Source organism: Paroedura picta, chromosome 1 (genome assembly GCF_049243985.1).
Source record: "Paroedura picta isolate Pp20150507F chromosome 1, Ppicta_v3.0, whole genome shotgun sequence".
In the NCBI taxonomy this organism is placed as follows: domain Eukaryota; kingdom Metazoa; phylum Chordata; class Lepidosauria; order Squamata; family Gekkonidae; genus Paroedura; species Paroedura picta.
This window is the reverse complement of record NC_135369.1, coordinates 129,073,517-129,094,040: the sequence shown is the minus strand read 5'-3', so window position 1 is coordinate 129,094,040 and position 20,524 is coordinate 129,073,517. Positions and strand designations below refer to the sequence as shown.

The 20,524-nt window shown below is 41.9% G+C and overlaps 1 protein-coding gene across 3 annotated transcripts; it reads right to left on the bottom strand.

Annotated features, from left to right (window-relative positions):
• Positions 1-2,089: 2,089 nt before the first annotated feature.
• Positions 2,090-18,963, bottom strand: MCHR2 (melanin concentrating hormone receptor 2). Of its 3 annotated transcripts, none has more exons than XM_077303478.1 (6): positions 18,618-18,963; positions 15,176-15,378; positions 7,119-7,328; positions 6,245-6,439; positions 5,493-5,612; positions 2,090-3,062 (listed from the first exon to the last, which is right to left on the bottom strand). In XM_077303478.1, the coding sequence occupies exons 2-6, from the start codon at positions 15,355-15,357 to the stop codon at positions 2,747-2,749; spliced, it is 1,023 nt and encodes a 340-aa protein (XP_077159593.1). In that variant the 5' UTR covers positions 15,358-15,378; positions 18,618-18,963; the 3' UTR covers positions 2,090-2,746. The 3 variants fall into 3 exon arrangements, with proteins under 3 accessions (XP_077159593.1, XP_077159586.1, XP_077159596.1); XM_077303471.1 differs by lacking the exon at positions 18,618-18,963 and adding an exon at positions 7,622-7,861 and having other exon boundaries at positions 15,176-15,290; XM_077303481.1 differs by lacking the exons at positions 6,245-6,439; positions 18,618-18,963 and adding an exon at positions 7,622-7,861 and having other exon boundaries at positions 15,176-15,290.
• Positions 18,964-20,524: the final 1,561 nt, after the last annotated feature.

Here is a 20,524-nt window from a genome sequence, read left to right as displayed (position 1 = left end):
TGATGAAGTGTGCATGCACACAAAAGCTTATACCCAGAATTGAACTTTTGTTTCTGCTGCCATCTCTGTGTTAGTGGTCCCTGATGGCATGCCATAGTCCCATCTCTAGCAAGTGGCTTTCGTTCTTTCCTTCCAGCTCAGGTAGTTGCCTTCAGTAAGCCTATCCAGTAGGTATTTATTCAGTAGGTATTTATTATAACACCTATCCAGTAGGTGTTGCAGAAAGCTGCCATTTTCTTCTTCTATTTTGTATTTCCCAGCCTGAATATTCATACAGGGCCCAGAACCCTGTTGGCAGAATTCAAATATGCAAACAGAGCAAAAGTCCAAGCTGCTTCAAAGAATAAAATAGTTTTATTAAGAAGAGAAACAAACTTTGTATAGGAAGAGGAGAGAAAGACCTAACTAACGACTGTATTTTAAAGCAAACCAAAGCTTCCAGACACAGAAATAGGATTTTAAAAGTACAAGAAATTTTACCTCTGTTGTGCACTAATCCTTTCTCTCTTCCTCAGATGTCATTACTTTTCTTAGATTTCTGTTCTCGGCTATGGCATTTAGCAAACCCATAAGAATTCCTTTCCTTCTTCCCCACCCATCACTTTGGCTGTGGCCAAGCATCCATCTTACCCTCTCTCTTTCCTAGCAGCTCTATAACACACCGTGTTTTGTTCTTCCAGCAAAGGCACAACTCAGCTTTCAACGAACAGCTCTGGTAATAACAGCTAGTGGCACGAGATTGCCTGAACACAGGCCCCTGGCAGAATAAGTGCTAGCCTAGGAAGCACAGAGATTTCCAGAGACAAGAAGCAACTTGTTCTTCTTCTTATTCCTTGAGGGGAGGCTGAGAGCCAACAAACGACCAAGAATTTGTTGAAGCACAACACAAATAATTGGATTGATACTTACCAACCCCTAGTAAGTGCTAAGGGCTACGAGGCTCTGTTCTTCCCTATAACAGAGCAGTGATAAGAAATATTTTGGTTTTGCTGGGAAAATACCTGAGAATGACTCTGAGTTCCCAAATTATTTTTTTCAAAAAAATAATAATACACTTCAAGCTCTGGTTCAGCCTCACTTGGAGTACTGTGTTCAGCTTTGGGCACCCCAGTTGAAGAGGGATGTAGACAAACTGGAGCCTGTCCAGAGGAGGGCAACAAAAATGGTGGGGGGTTTGGAGACCAAAACATATGAAGAAAGGTTGGGGGAGCTTGGTCTATTTAGCCTGGAGAGAAGACAACTGAGAGGGGATTTGATAATAATCTCCAAGTATTTAAAAGGCTGCCATATTGAAGATGGAGCAGAGTTGTTCTCTCTTGCCCCAAAGGGACGGACCAGAACCAATGGGATGAAATTGATTCAAAAGAAGTTCCGTCTCAACATCTGGAAGAAGTTCCTGACAGTTAGAGCAGTTTTTCAGTGGAACAGGCTTCCTCAGCAGGTGGTAGGTTCTCTATCTTTGAAAATTTTTAAACAGAGACTGGATAACCATATGACAGAGAGGCTGATTCTGTGAAGGCTTAAGGGGGTGGCAGGTTACAATGGATGAGTGATAGGGATGTGAGTGTCCTGCATAGTGCGGGGGGTGGTGGTGGACCAGATAACCCATGAGGTACCTTCCAACTCTATTATTCTATGATTCTATGATTCACATTGCTATGGGGAAATGCCACAACAATAAAACATTTCCTTAGCTCTATTTTCAGGATTCTTTGTGTAATGGTCTCTCTTTACGTTTGGGTAGATTTTTTATAGGCTGGCTGTGGTAACTGGTGTTGGGTGTTCATGATAAATATTTAAAACAAGGAGCATGGACATCAAGCCAGTAGGGAGAGGACTGCTGTATTACACGCCCCACCTCTTTCCCTGTTCATACCTCTCAATCAGAATACACAAACATGAATGTGTTTTAGCTGCCTAGAGTTACCATGCACAAAGTTACCATGCACAATGAAGAGATTATTCTTATTTATACTGAAGGCATATAGCTTTGTAGTCCCACACAAATGCAGACTGAGCCATCAAAAAAAACATTTCAATCCAGAAATGGGGAGGGAAGGGCAGAATGCTACCAAGACTGTCATGTGTTTCTCCCTCCAGACAGGGTTGCCCCTGTTTGCACCCTAATTTGAAGTGCGACAAGAAGCGGCAAAAAGTTTTTGGGTGATTTCATTCATCATGAAGCAAATCTGATGAAAACCTGTGTCAGCCCTTGCACAACCGCGGCTTGCTGCCGAAATCATGTGGAAGTAGTACTAAAACCCATGAGCCATGAAAGGCTGTCCAGGGGCAAATTCCTCATGCGGAATTGGTCCCAGTTTTCCAGCCTGTCAGGATCATCCTGTATTCTGATTCTGTCTTCAGCTGTGTTTACTACCCCTCCCAGTTTAGTATTGTCTGCAAATTTAATAAGCACTCCCTCTTACCTGCTTTCTCTACCTGCCAAAGTAGGTATCAAGGCTGCAAAGTATATAAGGCCATTATTGTCTTTCCAGCATATTTGACAACATCTCCTTTCTTCCTCCTTTATTTGTCAAAGTAGTTTACAGTAATAAAATGAAAATACAACAGAAATCACAGTTTAAAATTACAAGTAAAACCAATCAATTAAACCTAGTAGAGATTGGATAAAACTTACTTATCACAACATGGGAAATATCTGTGCCTTTAGCGAGGCAAATTGAGTCAATAAAACAGATGCGCATTTATTTAAAGGAAAAATGACCATCCTTTCAAAAACTTTATTTCAGGTCAGGGTATTTTCAATATTGTTAAATTCACGATCTACCGTCTTTGTCCTGATATGTATGCATTGCCTTAGACGCTTCTGAAAGTTCCCACTAAGCATTATGTACAGGAAAGGGTTAATGCTGCCACTGGCATAGCTAAGGCAAATGGTGAAGTAGTAGCTGATATAGAAGGTTGGTGTTGGCTGAGCTATCTGAAGATTCACAAGTTGTATCACATGGTATGGAGCAGCACTTAGGACAAACACCCCGACAAGCACAAGCACCATTTTGGTTAATTTCATTACCCTTTGCCTTGGAATGTTCGTATTATAACTGCAAGAAAGAAAAAAATACATATGTGGCATCTGGAGAAAGGCAAAAAGAAAAGTATAGGCTGTCAGGATGAACAGTCAACATTTCCCAGAGTTTATATGATACACTGCACTGGTGATGACACCCAAGTTCATAATCTTCTCATTCAGATTATGAATTGAACATATGTCTTACAAGCAGTTGTGGAATGATATCATATATTGGGGTATATTTGCTACTGCACAGTATGTTCAGTCTAATATGTTTTAGCTGATGTCATGTTAATGTAGGGGGGAGGAGAATATCTGCTGCTTAAGGGATCAGGAATGTTATAGGTACGAAGACGCATGTAATTAAGTATTATCCAGAGGCCTTTTAACATAGAAAGTTGGAGGATGGAGGATGAAATTGAAAAATAGAGGTTAATAAATAATCAATTGCTGGATCAGCTCCACAGTGACAAGTGATTTCTCAAGCACATGTGGGAATTGCATTATAATTTGTCTATTCTAAATATCCATGAGCTAAAAGGAAAGCATGCATCATCAATAAATTTAGAATTTGAAATGCTTGCCTTCAACATGATTTGTATGTTAGGACCAAGAAATTGTATTGTGAGCCCAGACAAAACTCCCATACCTACATATTTGATGGCCGGGATGACTGAAGCAATGGCAGGAAAGTCTCTCTGCCCACTTTCTGCTACCTGCATTTAGAACACTGCTTCAGCAATATTCATAGGCCAAGAAATGTAGTTTTCCTAGGTTACCCCAGGTCTAAGGATCTCCACACTGGTGATTTTGGATGTGTTTAGACTCCATTATATTTTTGGTTATGTCAGGTGATAACAATGATACCTAAGCTTCTCTAGGCCATTCCTAGGGGAGGAGTTGCTCATCACTTCACACATTTGGTGAATGTTTATTTTGATTATGTCTGAAAATAGCCAGTAAATTACTGTTACCTCAAATTTACCCGTACTGAAAGATCGATATATGGTACCATAGAGATACCATAGATAGATATGGATAGAAGTTATATTATCAAAAAACTAGATATTAAGCCCGCTTTGGGCAAAATCCAGCAGGCTCTAGCATGGTGGGTGGGTGGAGGGATGGGGAGAAAGAAAGGGAGAAGGAGAGACAGAGAGAAAGACAGAAAGAAAGGGAGGAAGATAGAGACAGAAGAAGAGGGAGAGAAACAGGTAGCGAGAAAGAGGCAGATGGGAGGGAGAGAGGGAGGAAGGAAGGAAGGAAGGAAGGAAGGAAGGAAGGAAGGAAGGAAGGAAGGAAGGAAGGAAGGAAGGACAAAGAGAATGCTGGGAGGAAGGGAAGGATAAAGGGAATGCTGGGAGGAAGGCAGGAACAGAGTCAGGTAGGTGGACTGAAAGGGGACTTTGCGGCCTTCTGCCGGGCCCAGGGGCAGGCGAGGCTGGGCCAGGGCCCGGCAGAAGACTCCCTGGGTGAGGGGAAGCCGGCCAGAGGACTTACCGCTGGGGAAGGCTTCTTCCTCTGACCGGCGACTCCCCGGCTGGCCTAGGCGAGGCCAGGCCAAGCAGCCAATGGGGAGCCGTGCTTTGCGCGGCTCCCCATTGGCTGCTTGGCCCTGAGTGACACTCGGAGGGCCCAATCAGGAGCCGCTTTGCGGCTCCTGATTGGGCACTCCGAGTTTTTATCCCAGACAGAGCCCTCCCTATCTCCTCCCCTTTAGCCCTTACTCCTTTATTTTATCCGCTCCGCAGGAGCCGTTAAAGATGTATAATTTTGGAATAAAATAATCCAATCTCAGCTACAGCAGAACTAACTTTAAACCTATTGCAGTGGAACATGTTGTCATGGCACTTAAGTTTAAAAGCAATGATTAGTCCACAGATAGCATCCATATATATGGTGCCACAATTGAAATGGCCTACTCTCTGGTCCCTAGTCACTTCATTTCTTATGGAGAAGGAACTAAGAAAAGCTTGAGGCAAAGTTTTGGGTGCATAAATTATTGCTGATTCTGCATTGATCTCTATTGAAAGACTAATGCACTGTATTTAAACAATTAAAATTCTGTTACCTACAATATATGTGGACTGCTACCTTTCAAATAAACCAATCTCAAAAAAAGATAAGTAAAAATGTTATAGATGTTTCATGATAAGAATATAGAACTGATAAGTTTATCCCTGGGGTGCAGACAAATAATTTTGTGGGAATGCCCCTTTTCAACGTATGGAGATATCAGTTCTCTATGAAAGTTACATAGGATACATTTCAAACTATAAACCTGAACCACAAATAGGCCCATTGACAAGATAATCATGAATTGGTATCTAGAAATGTGGCACAAAAACGAACAAAAAACATGGACTTCCAGAACCTGGTAAACTTAGTTCACTGCAAAGAAGTAATTTCCCTCCCCCCTCCCTCAGTAACATATCTGAGTTATGAAATAAGGATACTTTACCATCCTGATTTTTCATTTTGTTGGTATAGTTCCCATGTATAGCATAAAATCAAAAAGTAGCAAACCAGTATCAGCGGCAATGGGAAAAAGAAAGTTGCCATAGTCAGATAAAGAGTGTACCTGTAAGACAAAATGCAGGGAGCATGAATGATTAGTTGTTGTTGTTGTTGGTTGCAAAGTTGTGTCCGACCCATTGTGACTCCATGGACAATGATCCTCGAGGTCTTCCTGTCTTCTACCATTCCCCGGAGTCCATGAATAATTATATGGATAGCAAATATGACTTCAAATCAGGTGGCAGGAAATGGGTAAGTCAGAGTTATTACCTCACTGGTAAAAGGCCCTGACCAGAACTCTTTAGTGTATGCACATGCAAAAAGACAACTAGTTGCTGTTATGCTTTTGTTCACTAGGGACATGCACAACCAGTACATCAAACTGGCAGCGCCATGATCGTGTGAACTGTCCATCTAACTATTGTATTGATAACCCTGAATCTAAAGTGGTTAGAATTTGAGTGGCAGCATTGTATGGACAGCTCCAGTGAAGCGGAGGCAGGGGGCATGCTGTACCCAGGGGAAATTCCTGTGAGGAAATAGGTCTTATGTTTTTAAGAATATGTTTGTACCATTTGTATATTACATGTTTAGATTCTTAGATTCATATCAAAAACTGTAATATCTAGAGTCATACTCAGACAATCTATAGGACAACTGATGCAAAAGATCAAAGGAGAAAGGAGAATGGCTTACCAAAGTACCTCTTCAGGTGAGGTAAGGTCAAAAGCACAACTCTCTAAACCATCTTTGAATAAAATGACTTTAGAGTATGTCCATACAGGAAACACAAGAATGAGTGAAACTATCCAGAGGCATAAATTGATTTGAATTGTCTTTGATCTAGTTCTCAAACTAGTGAGGCGAAATGGCTGGACAAGAGCTAAGTACCTGTTAAAGCAGACAAGACACCAGTAATGTTATTGGTCACTATAATCACAAGGTTTATAGAACACACCCTTTTAAGATGGTCCAGACAGTCACCACTTCCAACAGTAACCTTAAAATTTGTGCTATTTTGAAATTTAGATATGGTGGGGGGATTGCTGAAGATTTGTGCTGTGCCATTTCAACTAAGTTATGATTAGTTGGCAAGCAGTTATCATTTTATCAAGTCAATCTTAAAACAGATAAAATGAATTCCAGCATTAAACTTAAGGCTGTTTTTCAGGACACATTAAATTGTTTTTTATGACATCTTACACAAAGAAGGCTATTTCTTTCAAAATTATTACCACAACATGCACGAGTAAGAAGGTGTCAGTCTAACATTGTATTTTTACGTGTTTGACAAATTAGGCTGTCTTTGGTTGCTCAACATGGTGGCAGCTAAATGTTTTGATGAATGCAACTGCACTGAGCATTTAGGGAAAGTTCTCTATTCCTGCACAAGGTCTATTCCTTATGGTCTTATACTCTGGGACCAACTGTACCTGTCTTTTGTTACAGCTATCCTAAATTTGGGCTCTTTTTTTCCTTTACATTCTCTGGCTCCCTGGCAATTGACCCACAATGCTTCCTTTTCATTCTATGGTCTACTGTTGTCACATATTTAAATTTATTGCTGTACCTGTCCAAACTCATGACTGTCATAATTGCACTGCATGCAAACTGGTTGCATGTGTCCAATGATGTAATGATGGTGCAGAGGGGATTGCCAAACACCCATTCTCCTCCTCGTGCCCACTGATGGATCAGGAAAGGCATGCCAATGATGTGAACTAGATCAGCCACAGCCAGATTGCAGATATAAATATCTGGAATGGTTTTCTTTCTTGATCTGAAATAAGCAGGAGAAACAGAATAACCAACAATCAATAATGGTAATAGTTCCACTATCAGTACTCTAACATAGCACTGACTTTGAACTCATAAAATATTCTGGAGAACATGTCTATACTCTTATCAGGGTATTTAAGTATACTCATAACTAGATGTAAGGGAAAGCTAATGTAATTGACAAATGAAACCCACTCTGATGTACATACACATGCACTGCATTAGGTCACATATATTTATTCTTCAGGAGCACCTATAATTTGGATCTATGAACCATAGGGAGAACACACTTACAGATATGGATCTTTCCCAACTTTCCCCAGCATCCTGAGATCTCTGAAATGTGGATTTGATGGTGGTAGGGCAGGAATCAGAGGAGTTTCATGATACAATGAAAAGAGAGAACTGAACAAAATTGCCAAGGAAGAGTGAGTCAATTCTCCTTTACATGCAGACCCTCTTGTCATGTGGCACTTTTTCATAAGGCTCCTAGGTCTTCCGGCATCCATTTTTTTGAGATTTCAGTGGACTACTCTAAGAAGGAAAAATATGTGTCCATAAATATCACTGCATTAATGGTTCATAGGATTCAAATAGGGGTGTACCCCCCCAATTGATTATCTCTGGTTAGGGTCTACTGGACCCCCCAAAATATCGGTATTCCTGGAAAACCCCAAGATATGGTACTCAGATCCAGGAGTTCTTGGAAATCCTGAATTTTACAAGTCTAATAGATATGAGAAGGAAAAAAAGATATAATTTAAAAAGCCAGGATCAGCTGCGGCTCAGGAGCTGAGAGGTCCCTGCCTCTGTGGCCTATCCTGGGCTGTAAGGGGAGCCACCCTTACAGCTCAGTTTAAACAGAGCTGCAAAGGGAGGCAGCCCAACCCAAAGCAGGAAGGAGTGAACTTGACTGCTGAAATTGCTTACAGCAATGACAGCTTTACAATGGGGCATACACACATTTCTGCTGTGAGACTGAATGGCTGCCAGCCATTTAAAACCCTCTGTTTCACCTCTTTCCATTTGGAAGGGGGGGAATCAAAACAGAGGTTTTAAATGGCTGCCAGTCCTTTAAACCAGGGGTAGTCAACCTGTGGTCTTCCAGATGTCCATGGATTTACAATTCCCATGAGCACCTGCCAGCAAAAGGTTGACTGCCCTGCTTTAAACCTCACAGCTGTCAGGCAGAACTGTCAAGCTGTAAAGTTTAAAGGGCTGGCAGCCATTTCAGTGATCCCTTTTGCTCCCTCCTGCAAGGAGGAAGGGGGCAAAATGGACAGCTGATCCGTATAGCTGAATATCACTGAATAAAAGCTGGAAATGTCTAGTTTTTATTTGGGTCAGCTAAACAGATGGCCAAAACAAATTATCTAACCTGTGTTTGGCAAACCAAATGGGCAAACCAAATGCACAGACCTAGATCCAAACCTACATTTTAAGTCAAATTGTTGGTTTTATATTCTGAATGACTACTGAAGTTAAGCTGCTTAGCAATAGGTTCTGGACTGACATATTTATAGAATTCCCTGTCACAAGACATGATGATGGTTCCTGGCTTAGATGGCTTTGAAAAGGTATTAGATAAGTAAACAGGGTACAGGTCAATCAACAGCTATTTAGGCATTGCAGGTAAATAAAATATCCCTGGGATAAAGGGCAGTGTACCTCTGAAGAAATGCTGAAAGATCAAGGGAACATTATCTTAAATGTCCTACTTGTGAGAGTTCAGTGACACTTGTCTGGTAATTATTAAAAACAATTCTGATCTTCATGAAATTTGCTCTTATTATTATTAGATATTTGGCCATCTTTCTCCAAAAATGGACATGAGGTGGTTTACAGCATAATTTATTAAGGTAAAATTAATTTTAAAAACTCTCAAACACCAATTATTTAACTAATTTAACTAACTAGCTACTTCCCTATATCCCCTATCATTAATATTTCCTGCCTTTTGACTATGGCAGATATGTGAATCAGTGGCATGGAAAAAGGGGGTGGGGTGAGGAAGACCTGATAGGAGCAGAGGCAGGCCCCTATTAAGTCACACTGTCCTCAACCATAGGCCTGGTGAAAGAGTGCTGTCTCACAGGTCCAGAGGAACTGTAATAGTCTGATCAGGACTCTGGTTTCAGCTGCTACCTCATTTCGACAGGCTGGAGCCAGGGCTGAAAAGACCCTGACTCTAGTTGAGGCCCGGATAATGTCTTTAGGGCCAAGGACTATCAATAAATTTCCACTAGATGAACAAATTGTTCTCTGGGGGACAAACTGGCAGAGGCAGTAATTTTACTACGGTAATTTAAGGTTTTGTTATGAACAACTGAATGATCCTATGGGCCAGGTATGTATACCAGAGGTCCACCATTCTACTGCTTATGAAAATGTCGTTTAAAATCACGTCCCTGATAATATTGCTATAGTTTTTATGAAGCATAATAAATCATTATGAATAATCTTTCAAGACTTTTTTTTTGCAACAAAGAGAATCTTGGGTAGTGTTTCTAGAAATGACAGGATATCATTTTAGCTAAAAGAAAAGCTGTTCAATCTCTCTGCTGTGTATCAACAGTGCTACTTTTCCAGAACCTATCTTGTTGTTGTTAGGTGCAAAGTCGTGTACGACCCATCGCGACCCCATGGAGAATGATCCTCCAGGCCTTCCTGTCCTCTACCATTCCCCGGAGTCCATTTAAGTTTGCACCTACTGCTTCAGTTACTCTATCAGATCTAATTCCTTAAATCTATTTGTCACCTCTACTGTATATTCGTTGGGGATATTATTTAGTTCATACCTGAGTGGCCTAGTGCTTTCCCCTACTTTCTTCAATTTAAGCCTAAATTTTGCAACAAAAAGCTGATGATCTGAACCACAATCAGCTCCTTGTCTTGTTTTTACTGACTGTATAGAACTTCATCTTTGGCTGCAGAGCACATAGTCAATCTGATTTCTGTGTTGACCATCTGGTGATGTCCATGTATAGAGTTGTCTCTTGGGTTGTTGAAAAAGAGTGTTTGCTATGACCATTGTATTCTCTTGACAAAATTCTACCAGCCTGTCCCCTGCTTCATTTTGTACTCCAAGGCCAAACTTGCCTGTTATCCCGGTTATTTTTTGGCTTCCTGCTTTAGCATTCCAATCCCCCATGATGATAAGCACATCATTTTTTGGCGTTGCTTCCAGAAGGCGTTGTAGGGCTTCTGGTCATAGAACTGGTCAACTTCATCCTCTTCAACAGCAGTGGTTGGAGCATAGACCTGGATTACTGTGATGTTGAATGGTTTGCCTTGGATTCGAACTGAGATCATTCTGTCATTTTCGGGACTGTATCCCAAGACTGCTTTTCCTACTCTCTTATTGATTATGAAGGCTACTCCATTTCTTCTACGAGATTCGTGTCCACAGTAGTGTACCTGATGGTCATCTGAATTAAATTCACCCATTCCTGTCCATTTTAGTTCACTGATTCCTAAAATGTCGATGTTCAGTCTTGTCATCTCTTGTTTAACCACGTCCAGCTTGCCCTGATTCATGGATCTGACGTTCCAGGTTCCTATGGAATAAAAATCTTTACAGCATCGGACTGTCTTTTTGCCACCAGTTACTTCCACAACTGAGCGTCCTTTCGGCTTTGGCCCAGTCGCTTCATTCATTCTGGCGCTACTCGTACTAGCTGTCTGCTCATTCCCAGTAGCATATTGGACACCTTCCAACCTGAGGGGCTTATCTTCTGGTGTCATATCATTTTGCCTTTTGAACTTGTCCATTGGGTTTTCATGGCAAAGATACTGGAGTGGTTTGCCATTTCCTTCTCCAGTGGATCACCTTTTGTTAGAACTCTCAGCTATGACATGTCCGTCTTGGGTGGCCCTGCACGGCATAGCTCATAGCTTCACTGAGCTACGCAAGCCCCCTTGCCACAACAAGTCAGCGATCCTTGAAGAACCTATGTTGGAACACACTAAATTTTTTAATACAGAGTTTAAGCTGATATTTTATCTCACCTTCTAGTTGAACAATTTTAATTCTTATATGGTATCCATAACTCTCATCTCACTTTTTTTATATTGGTCTGGCACACTTTCTGCGTTGCTTTATTAAGTCTGTGCTGTTGGCATTTACAGGTTTGTAATGGTTTTGGTTACTAAGTTGGTAAGTATTTTGAATATGTTTAAAATATCAATGTTTTGCCTATTGTGTCATAAGCTGCCTCAAGTAACTTTTCTGATGAAGTATCATATAAATACTTTAAATATTTTTAAAAAGGGGTTCCCACAATTTTCAATAGCAGGTGAGTAACGGGAGACTGGTATGTGCCAAAATTAGGATTCTGCTTTAGGTATATAGATGAAAAAATCAGTGTATTGCTATAGCTAAACAGGCTTTTATAATTGATAGCTCATGCATATGCTTGGCTGAAGAGCCTGCGGTGTGAAGACACCATCTGTATCATTATGACACACTCCTCAGCCCTTTCTAACAATAGTCACAAAGCAAGTGTATTAGCAAAAACAAATTATTGCTTGAGGAAATAACCAGAAGTAGCTAGTTGTTTTATGAACTTCTTGTACATAATGAATTCTCTTCTCTCTTTCTGAATGGAAAATCTGTTGAAAATCCCACTACACAAAGCCATTATCTTGCTGGCACTGATGATGGCAACATTTGGAGAAAGGGTTTCGCATGCAATTGTTCTGTCCTCTTGGGTTTTGCAAACAAATAGCCTGTAGCCTTGTTTACTTTGGGAGGGAAACCCCTGCAGATCTCCAGAAAATCCCTGTCCAATGGCTGATTTAGCTGCCACAATTTAACAACCTCCCAAAAGCTTTGGATCAACAGCTCTTGCAGGAAAGAAGACATTCACTTTTTCCTCAACTCCCCAATGAGCTTCTGAGGTATTGTGAAAGATCAGAATGAGGTAGAATATATTGCAGGACTTCTAAAAGGCAACAAAATCCCTGTGAAAACGAATGCTACATCTAATCAACAGTTGTTACTGATTTCAAAGCAGTTGAACCAGGATTGAACAAATGTCCCAGGTGACAAAGACTTACATCCACAAGGTTTGAATCAGCAGAACAAAAGCACTTTAATATCACACTTATTTTAGTAGAAGAAAGTAGGATTCGGGATATACTTAATTTTCCCACTGAAGTAAAATGAGAAGAGCTAAGAGTGATTCAGTTTCGGGCAGATTATGCTTAATAAAAATACAGATAGTCACTGCAGTACTATTCAGGTGATTCTTCTTGCTCTTTGCAGCTTTCCAATCTCTATTAAGAACTGGTGCAATTTTTCCAATAAAGGACTAAAGGACTAAATGAAAGAAAGTTTAAGAGCTCCAGGTGCCAGCATTAACCCCAAGACAGCATGACCCAGCCAGGTGTCATTGAGAATCATTTGTCCTGGGAGGCCACACCTAACAGGCTGAGGAGAGCATAAGGAAGGAAGAGGTAACACAAACAGCACTGCAATCACTTAATTTGTAAAATATTAGCACAAGGAAGAGGCAGACTGATAAGGCAAGGGCATCTGATAGCACAAGAAAGGTAAAGCATCAGGGACAGGTAGGAAATCTGCTTGGGTAAGGGATAAAGTTTGGAAAAGCAGGTAAGGAGAGGAGGCCAGACTACAAGAGTGAAACTTAGTACAGTAGAGCAGGTATTGGGAAAAGTGAAGAAGGAAAAGTCCAACTCCATAACCTTCAGGACTAGAATACCTCACAGGTGCAGATAATTCTAGTGGCTACAGCTTTCAGTCAATCAAGAAAGCACAAAGCCCTTTCCCCCTAAGGAACATTAGGTTCTCACTGTTCGTACTGGAAAAATGGAATCCTATAAGACTCTAAAGACTAACAAAATTTGTGGCAGGATACCTTGCCAGGAAATCTGTTAGTATTTGTGCTTCTAGACTCTTGCACTTTTTTTTTTTTACTTCTATAGGCCAGCTGGCCATTCATTCATTCATCCATCCATTCAGCCATTCCATTTATATACTGCCCTCCCCTAAGGTTCAGGGTAGTTCACATGGAGCAAAAATAAGAACAATACGTCAAAACTCAGTGACTATATCAGTCACTGAGTGACTGAGTCACTGTGTGATTCAGTGACTACACCTGGAGAACTGTGTGCAGTTCTGGAGGCCTCACTTCAAGAAGGACGTGGATAAAATTGAAAGGGTACAGAGGAGAGCGATGAGGATGATCTGGGGCCAAGGGACCAAGCCCTATGAAGATAGGTTGAGGGACTTGGGGATGTTCAGCCTAGAGAAAAGGAGGTTGAGAGTTGACATGATAGCCCTCTTTAAGTATATAAAAGGTTGTCACTTAGAGGAGGGCAGGATGTTGTTTCTGTTGGTTGCAGAGGAAAGGACGCGCAGTAATGGGTTTAAACTGCAAGTACAAAGATATAGGCTAGATATCAGGAAAAAAAATTTCACAGTCAAGAGTAGTTCAGCAGTGGAATAGGCTGCCCAAGGAGGTGGTGAGCTCCCCCTCACTGGCAGTCTTCAAACAAAGGCTGGATACATACTTTTCTTGGATGCTTTAGGATGCTTTGGGCTGATCCTGCGTTGAGCAGGGGGTTGGACTAGATGGCCTGTGTGGCCCCTTCCACCTCTATGATTCTATGATTCTAAATGAAGGGCAATAGTAATAATACTAACAATAAACAGAGGAAATAACATTCTAACTGAGTTAGCAAATTAACATGCCCATGGTCAGTCAGTTCAAGCATATAGTTTCAAGGGAGGGATGTTTGGGAGTCCAGTAGGTGTTGTTTAGCTTTGATCAACCTCGACAAAATGCCTGGTGGAGGAGCTCCTTTTTATAGGCCCTGCGGAACTGTTTTATTTATGTTAGGGCCCTGATCTCCTCTGGGAGCTTGTTCCACCAGGTCAGGTCAAGACAGAGAATGCTCTGGCCCTGGTTGAGGTCAAGCTGACTCCCTTCGGGCTAGGGATCACTAGCTGGTTGGAGATGGCAGAACACAAAGCTCTTTGACGGTTGTAAGCAGAGAGGTGGTCCCTCGGGTACACTGGACCTCATATGGCCTTGAAGGTAATTACCAAAACCTTAACCATGATCTGGAATTCGACTGGTAACTAGTGCAATTGCTAGAAAATAGGCCAGATGTGGGATCGCCATGGTGTCACTGTGAGGACCCCAGCCACTGCATTCTGGACCAGCTGTAATTTCTGTATCAAAGATGCCTACCAATCTTGAATCTATCTCCCAGAAAATTGTGTATATCTTGTAAAAGTGAAACCAAATAGAGGCAAAGACTGCAGTAATGAAAGGAACCAGAATAAAGCTAATAATGTTTTGTTTGTTTTTTTGTTATAGGCTGCAAAGATGGGGAATTTATTTTGTATTCATATTATAATACATTATAATTATTGTGTAGTATCCCCTTTTCATAATTATTTTAATTAATAACAAAATGCACAAGTCTTATCAGTTTTTGATTCAGCCACATTCATGTAAAATAGGTATCTGCCTCTATGCATTTTCATTAGCATCTAAATCCGTTAGAGCAGGGGTAGTCAACCTGTGGTCCTCCAGATGTTCATGGACTACAATTTCCATGACCCCCTGCCAGCAAATGCTGGCAGGGGCTCATGGGAATTGTAGTCCATGGACATCTGGAGGACCACAGGTTGACTACCCTTGCATTAAAGGATCCCTGTCGCTGGCAGAGCAGCCTTCGGTGAAACAGATGTCTGTCCCTTGAGGATTACTGCTTCCTACTTTTCTTTCAGTACCAAGAGATTTCTTTTTACTAAGGGATTCCAAGTTTCCAACCACACAAGGTGATTCTGGGATGGTCTCCTGTTTTTTGCCATACCTGATTATAGTGAGCATAACAATGATGTTGCCTACTAGTCCTGTTGAACAGATAACCCCCGTTAGAGAAGGCAGGATGATGGTCTCTGCTGCACCCACTGCTTGATAGTAATGTTCTCCACTGCTAGAAATGTTAGGTGGGTTAAAGGTACCATTCCAACAAGAATACTGGATTGGCTCCATTCTTCACAAAGGTTCTTCAATCTGGAACAATAAAAAACCCTAAATATATTGATTATTCCAATACTGTATTCATCAAGCACATTATCAGAAACTAATTAGGAATGATTTCAGAATAAAACACGTAGACAAGTGTGTTTATGGATGAGCAGACTTTAAACTCTCTTCTGGGAAATATCTAAGGCTATAAAAATGGATATCATGGACATAAACCAGGAATATAGGGGAATAGTTACTAGTCTTGACTAAAAAGATTATGGAGGATGCTTCTGCTGGCCTGATAAGGCCATGAAACATGCCAAATAGGGCTGCAAACCTCCAGGTAGGTCTGGAGATTTCCTAGAGTTGCAACTGATTTTCAGATCACAGATCAATTCCCCTGAAGAAAACAGCCCTTTTGGAGGTGGACTGCATGGCATTATACGCTGATGAGCTCGCTCCCTCCCCCAAAACATAAGTGATTATAGATTCTTGTAATTTAGTCAGTAATAGTTGTGTTTCAATAAAGGATATTGGGAACACAACTAAAGCAGTCTCAAATCTGTCAATATTAACTCAGAACAGCAATGTCACCCCTATTATTGGAGGATAGTGCTTCTAGGCACTGAAAACCTGCAATTACAGCTAGCAATGGACAAGGGATCTCATCCCAAAGTTGTTTCAAGTTTTGAGTATCTCATTTAGAAGAATTTGAGCAAATCTAACACAGTATACCTCATCTGCCTTTCCCAGGAAATCATGGGAAAAATAGTTCTGGATTGGAAGCTGTGACTTCTTTGGAAAAATAATTCTGTGTGTGGGTAAAAATCTCAAATAGATTTTTCAGTAGCTTTATAATGACAAGTGGTATTGCAGAGGAACCCTTTGGCTTGAGAGCCAGCTTGGTGTAGTGATTAGGAATGCGGACTTCTTATCTGGCGTTCCGGGTTTGAATCTGCACTCCCCTACATGCAACCAGCTGGGTGACTTGGACTCGCCACAGTACTGAGAAAACTCCTCTGAGCAGGAATATCAGGGCTCTCTCAGCCTCACCTACCCCACAGGGTGTTTGTTGTGGGAAGAGGAAAGGGAAGGCGATTGTAAGCCATTTTTAGACTCCTTTGGGTAGAGAAAAGTGGCATATAAGAACCAACTCTTCTTCTTTTTTGTTTTAACGCTCATCTTTTATTATCGGAAAAAAAACGGAGCGAAGAATGAACAGCGAAACATGCCCTCTCCCTCCCCATGCGTGAGAGAAAGAGCAGATGCCACCCAGATGAACTTTTACTTCCAGAGTTTCTTGATGGACATGTTCTTCTCGCTGTCCTTTTGCATCACCTTTGCAACGGCCATTTCAAAGTCTTCTTGTGTGACGTGTACCCTCCTTTCCCGCAGGGCATACATTCCTGCCTCCGTGCATACTCCCTTGACCTCGGCACCAGAAGCCCCCGGCATCAGCTCTGCGATTTTCCGCAAATTGATCCCCCAGGTCAGGTTCATCTTGCGGGAGTGAATCTTCAGTTCTCAAATTCTGGTATTGGAGCCTCTAAATTTAACGGTTGCTGAAACTCTGCTTTGAATCTAGATAATAATTGGTTATACTCTAACCATTGAATTTCTACTCCTTTCTTTATTGTTTGCATATCCTTAAACTTGCCGGTCTTTGATATTAAGTCTTTGTACTGGAGACAAGTCAGCCTTTTCTGTTGAGCTTTACCAAAATATGCTTCAATTGGCAATTTCAATATTGATGGTGTTGGAGCATCTTCTTCTTGATTCATCTTTGCTAGTTCTCCTTGGACAAATCACTCTTTTAGAGTCATCTGGAACGTGGAAGCAGTCAAGCAGGGCTTTTACGTTTTCAATGTCTAGCCATTTTCTTTCAGGAAGACTACATGGCCCACTGTAATAACATCAGGCAACATCAACGTTGAGGGAATCTACTGTCATCCTCCTGTCACCTGCCAGCTGCTCAATGCTGCCCTACTCAGGAGCTGGAGGAGATAATTCTCTTCACCATTTCATTTCCTCCTTATTTAGATGTGAACTGTGCTGGAAGAAATATGTTTAAATAGGACACAGGGGGGCTAAGGGAGAGAGAGCTTAGGACCTGCTCCCTCCAGCCCTGTGCTCCATTGTCAGTAATTGAAAGATTTGACCCTCTGCTTTCCATCACTCCTCATTTCTTTATGTACTCCGTTTATAGGCTGCCCTTCTTACAGAAACTCCAGGCAGATTACAGAATATGAAAATTAATTAACCAGAAAGCATAAGACATCCAGTCTACCACAGAGCATTGTGACCACTTTTCTCTGTAGGACAACCTTAAGTTGCCATAACATCTTGGAATGCCAGAAAGTGAAAGCTTTTCAGGACATGAAAACTTCAGCCTTGCTATGATTTCCACTAGGTAACAACCAAGGGATGCTTCTTCTGCCTGAAATGGCTTGTGGATTGGCTAGAATGTCCAGAAAACATTCCCATTTCTACCCACCCCCCATACACACACACCAGTATGTGCTTGAACAGTGCTTTAAAAGCGAGTGTGTTCCTTCAAAGTGACCCTGACACTCATTTTAAGGAATGGCATTTGGGGAAAAAGTCTGTTTGTACACAAGCTAAGGAAAGTTCTCCTGGCTTCTTTCACATATCAGGTATGCCACATGTAAATTTTACAGCAATATGAAAGGAAAAAAATCGCTTTATGGAGATGAAGCTTAAAATGAAGCATCAGTTTTAAAATCTGCATACTTACTAGTGGCTGCAATTTGATACTCACTTTCTACTGTGTGGCTGCCCTTATTCTGATATTTTAGATTGTGGGTTACAGCCAAAACCTGATAAAATTAGTATTGGTATGTGGATATTTATTTACTAAAATTGGGGGGAAGGCAGCTCAAATGGAACGGACAACTCAAATGGAACGTTCTAGGTTCACATGAACACACACACAGCAGGCCCACAGCTGGAGAAACAGGTAGCTTAACATCGTGCAACCCCCCCCCCCCCATTGCCTCATCTCGACCCACCTTCATTTTATTGGTCCATAATAACAGAGTATGAGAGTCCTGTTAGATATGCTCCCTTTCCCTAACAGAGGGTTGTGCAAGTATTAGATCAGAAAGCAAAGGGAATTGTCTCTACCGAGCGGAACCGCTGAGTTTTCGGAGGGAAGGAATATGTTGAAAATAACCTTCCCGCCGGTAACTTCAAAAACTCTGTGCTACGGCTCTACGCAGACATCGAAAGTCACTCCCAGCCGTTCCTCAGGATGCTTCTCCTACCTTCGTCCGAAGAACGCGGGCGTCAGAGAGGCTGTGCCAATGCCGCCTGAGTCACTCTCCTGCGGGGCTGGGCGGACTGCAACACTTTGCCCATCTCCGCATCGCCTGACCGCTTCCCTTCTCGTCGCTCGTTTCCCCGAGGCAGCCAGTCCGCGGCCCCGCGAGGCAGAGCGCCTCCCTTCCCCGCTGCCAGCGGCGGCGACTCCGCCCCCACGCTCCAGGTGGCAGCTCCGAAACGCCCTCCAGAACGGCGGGCTCCGACGGGGCTCCTTCCCTTTCTTCAGGCTTGCCAGCAAGCCCAGCGCTCCTGCCCGCAGGGAGAAATGGGCGACAGACCATGCGTTGTCACTGGGCGTCAGCCTCCGGAGGAGGAGGCTGAAAAATGGGACTGAGGAACAGCCGGAATGGCCTGGAACATGCACTAAACAAACAGGACTCACACAAAAACTGTGGGATGCATCACAGGCACTTGGGAACAATATTTTAGAAATGAAAAGGCAGAAATCTTGCACCTTTATTAACCTTTACCAGGCCCCAAAGCCTCAGGAATACACAGGACAGGGGCGGAACAGGCATTAAACAAACAAGAGTACCACAAAAAAACAGCAGGACGCATTACTCAAGAACAATATTTTAGAAATGAAAAAGTAGAACTCTCACCCCATTATTAACCCATTCCGGGCCAAAATGCCACTGGAAAACACCAGAACAGGCATTAAACAAGCAAGAGTACCATAAAAAAAAAAAAAATAAGGGAATGCATTACAGACATTCAAAGACAATGTTTTAGAAAAGAAAAACTGGAACTCTCATGTTTTTATTAACTTTTTCCAGGCTAAAATGCCTCTGAAACATACTGGAACAGGCATTAAACAAATAATAGTACCACAAAAAAACAGTGGGACGTATTAAAGACACTCAATAACATCTGTAGTTGTAGTTGATAGCTCACTAAAAATGTTGATTCAGTGTACAATTGCAATAAAAGGAAAATGCTGTGCTGGGGATTATTAGGAAGAAGACTGAAACCAAATCAGCCAGTATTATAATGCCCCTGTACAAATCTATGGTGCAGCCTCATTTGGAATACTGTGTACAGTTCTGGTCACAACACCTCCAAAAATATACTATAGCACTGGAAAAGGTAGAGGAAAGGACTACTAAAATAATAAAGGGGACAGAACGCCTTCTCTAAAAGGAAATATTAAAGAGGTTAGGGTTTTTAGCTTGGAGAAATGATGACTGAGGGGGTGACATGATAGTGGTTTGCAAAATTATCCATGGGATAAAGAAGATAAGTACTTTGATCCCTTTCTGACAATACAGGAACTCGTGACACTCAATGAAATGAATGGATAGTAGATTTAGAACAGATAAAAGGAAGTACTTCACCCAAAGAGTAATTAACATATAGAATTCACTGTGTGAATGGTGGCTTACAAGTACAGACAGCTTCAAGAGGGAACTGGAGACACAAATGGAGCACAGGTGGCTATGCCTGGGGCAGTGATGCACTGTATTCTTGGGGCTTGGGGGGCAAAAGTGGGAGGGCTGGTGAACCTTCTGGTGGCATCTGGGTTTGGCCACCATGTAGCACAAAGTGCAGCTGGACTAGATGGGCCACTGGCATGACCCAACATGGCTTTCCTATGTTCTTATGACAGCAAGAAGCACAAAAGGCTCCAGGCAGTATTAGTAGATGCAGGGCCCTGGATAATGATGAAGAAGAGTTGGTTTTTATACCCCACTTTTCACTACACAAGTCTCAGTGGCTTACAATCGCCTTCCCTTCCTCTCCCCACAACAGGCACCCTATGAGATAGGAGAGGCTGAAAGAGCTCTGACTGAACTGTTCTGTGATAACAGCTCTAACAGGACCATGAGTAACTCAAGGCCATCCAGCTGGT

Bases quoted from the DNA above. Each gene is read 5' to 3' on its own strand.
- MCHR2 (XM_077303471.1), bottom strand. From the start codon at position 7,836: ATGGATGCCGGAAGACCTAGGAGCCTTATGAAAAAGTGCCACATGACA. The intron at 7,329-7,621 runs GTAAGTGTGTTC...TGCTTATTTCAG, and splicing joins GTTGGGAAAGATCCATATCT to ATCAAGAAAGAAAACCATTC. The intron at 3,063-5,492 runs GTAAAGTATCCT...TCTTTCTTGCAG, and splicing joins CAAAATGAAAAATCAGGATG to TTATAATACGAACATTCCAA.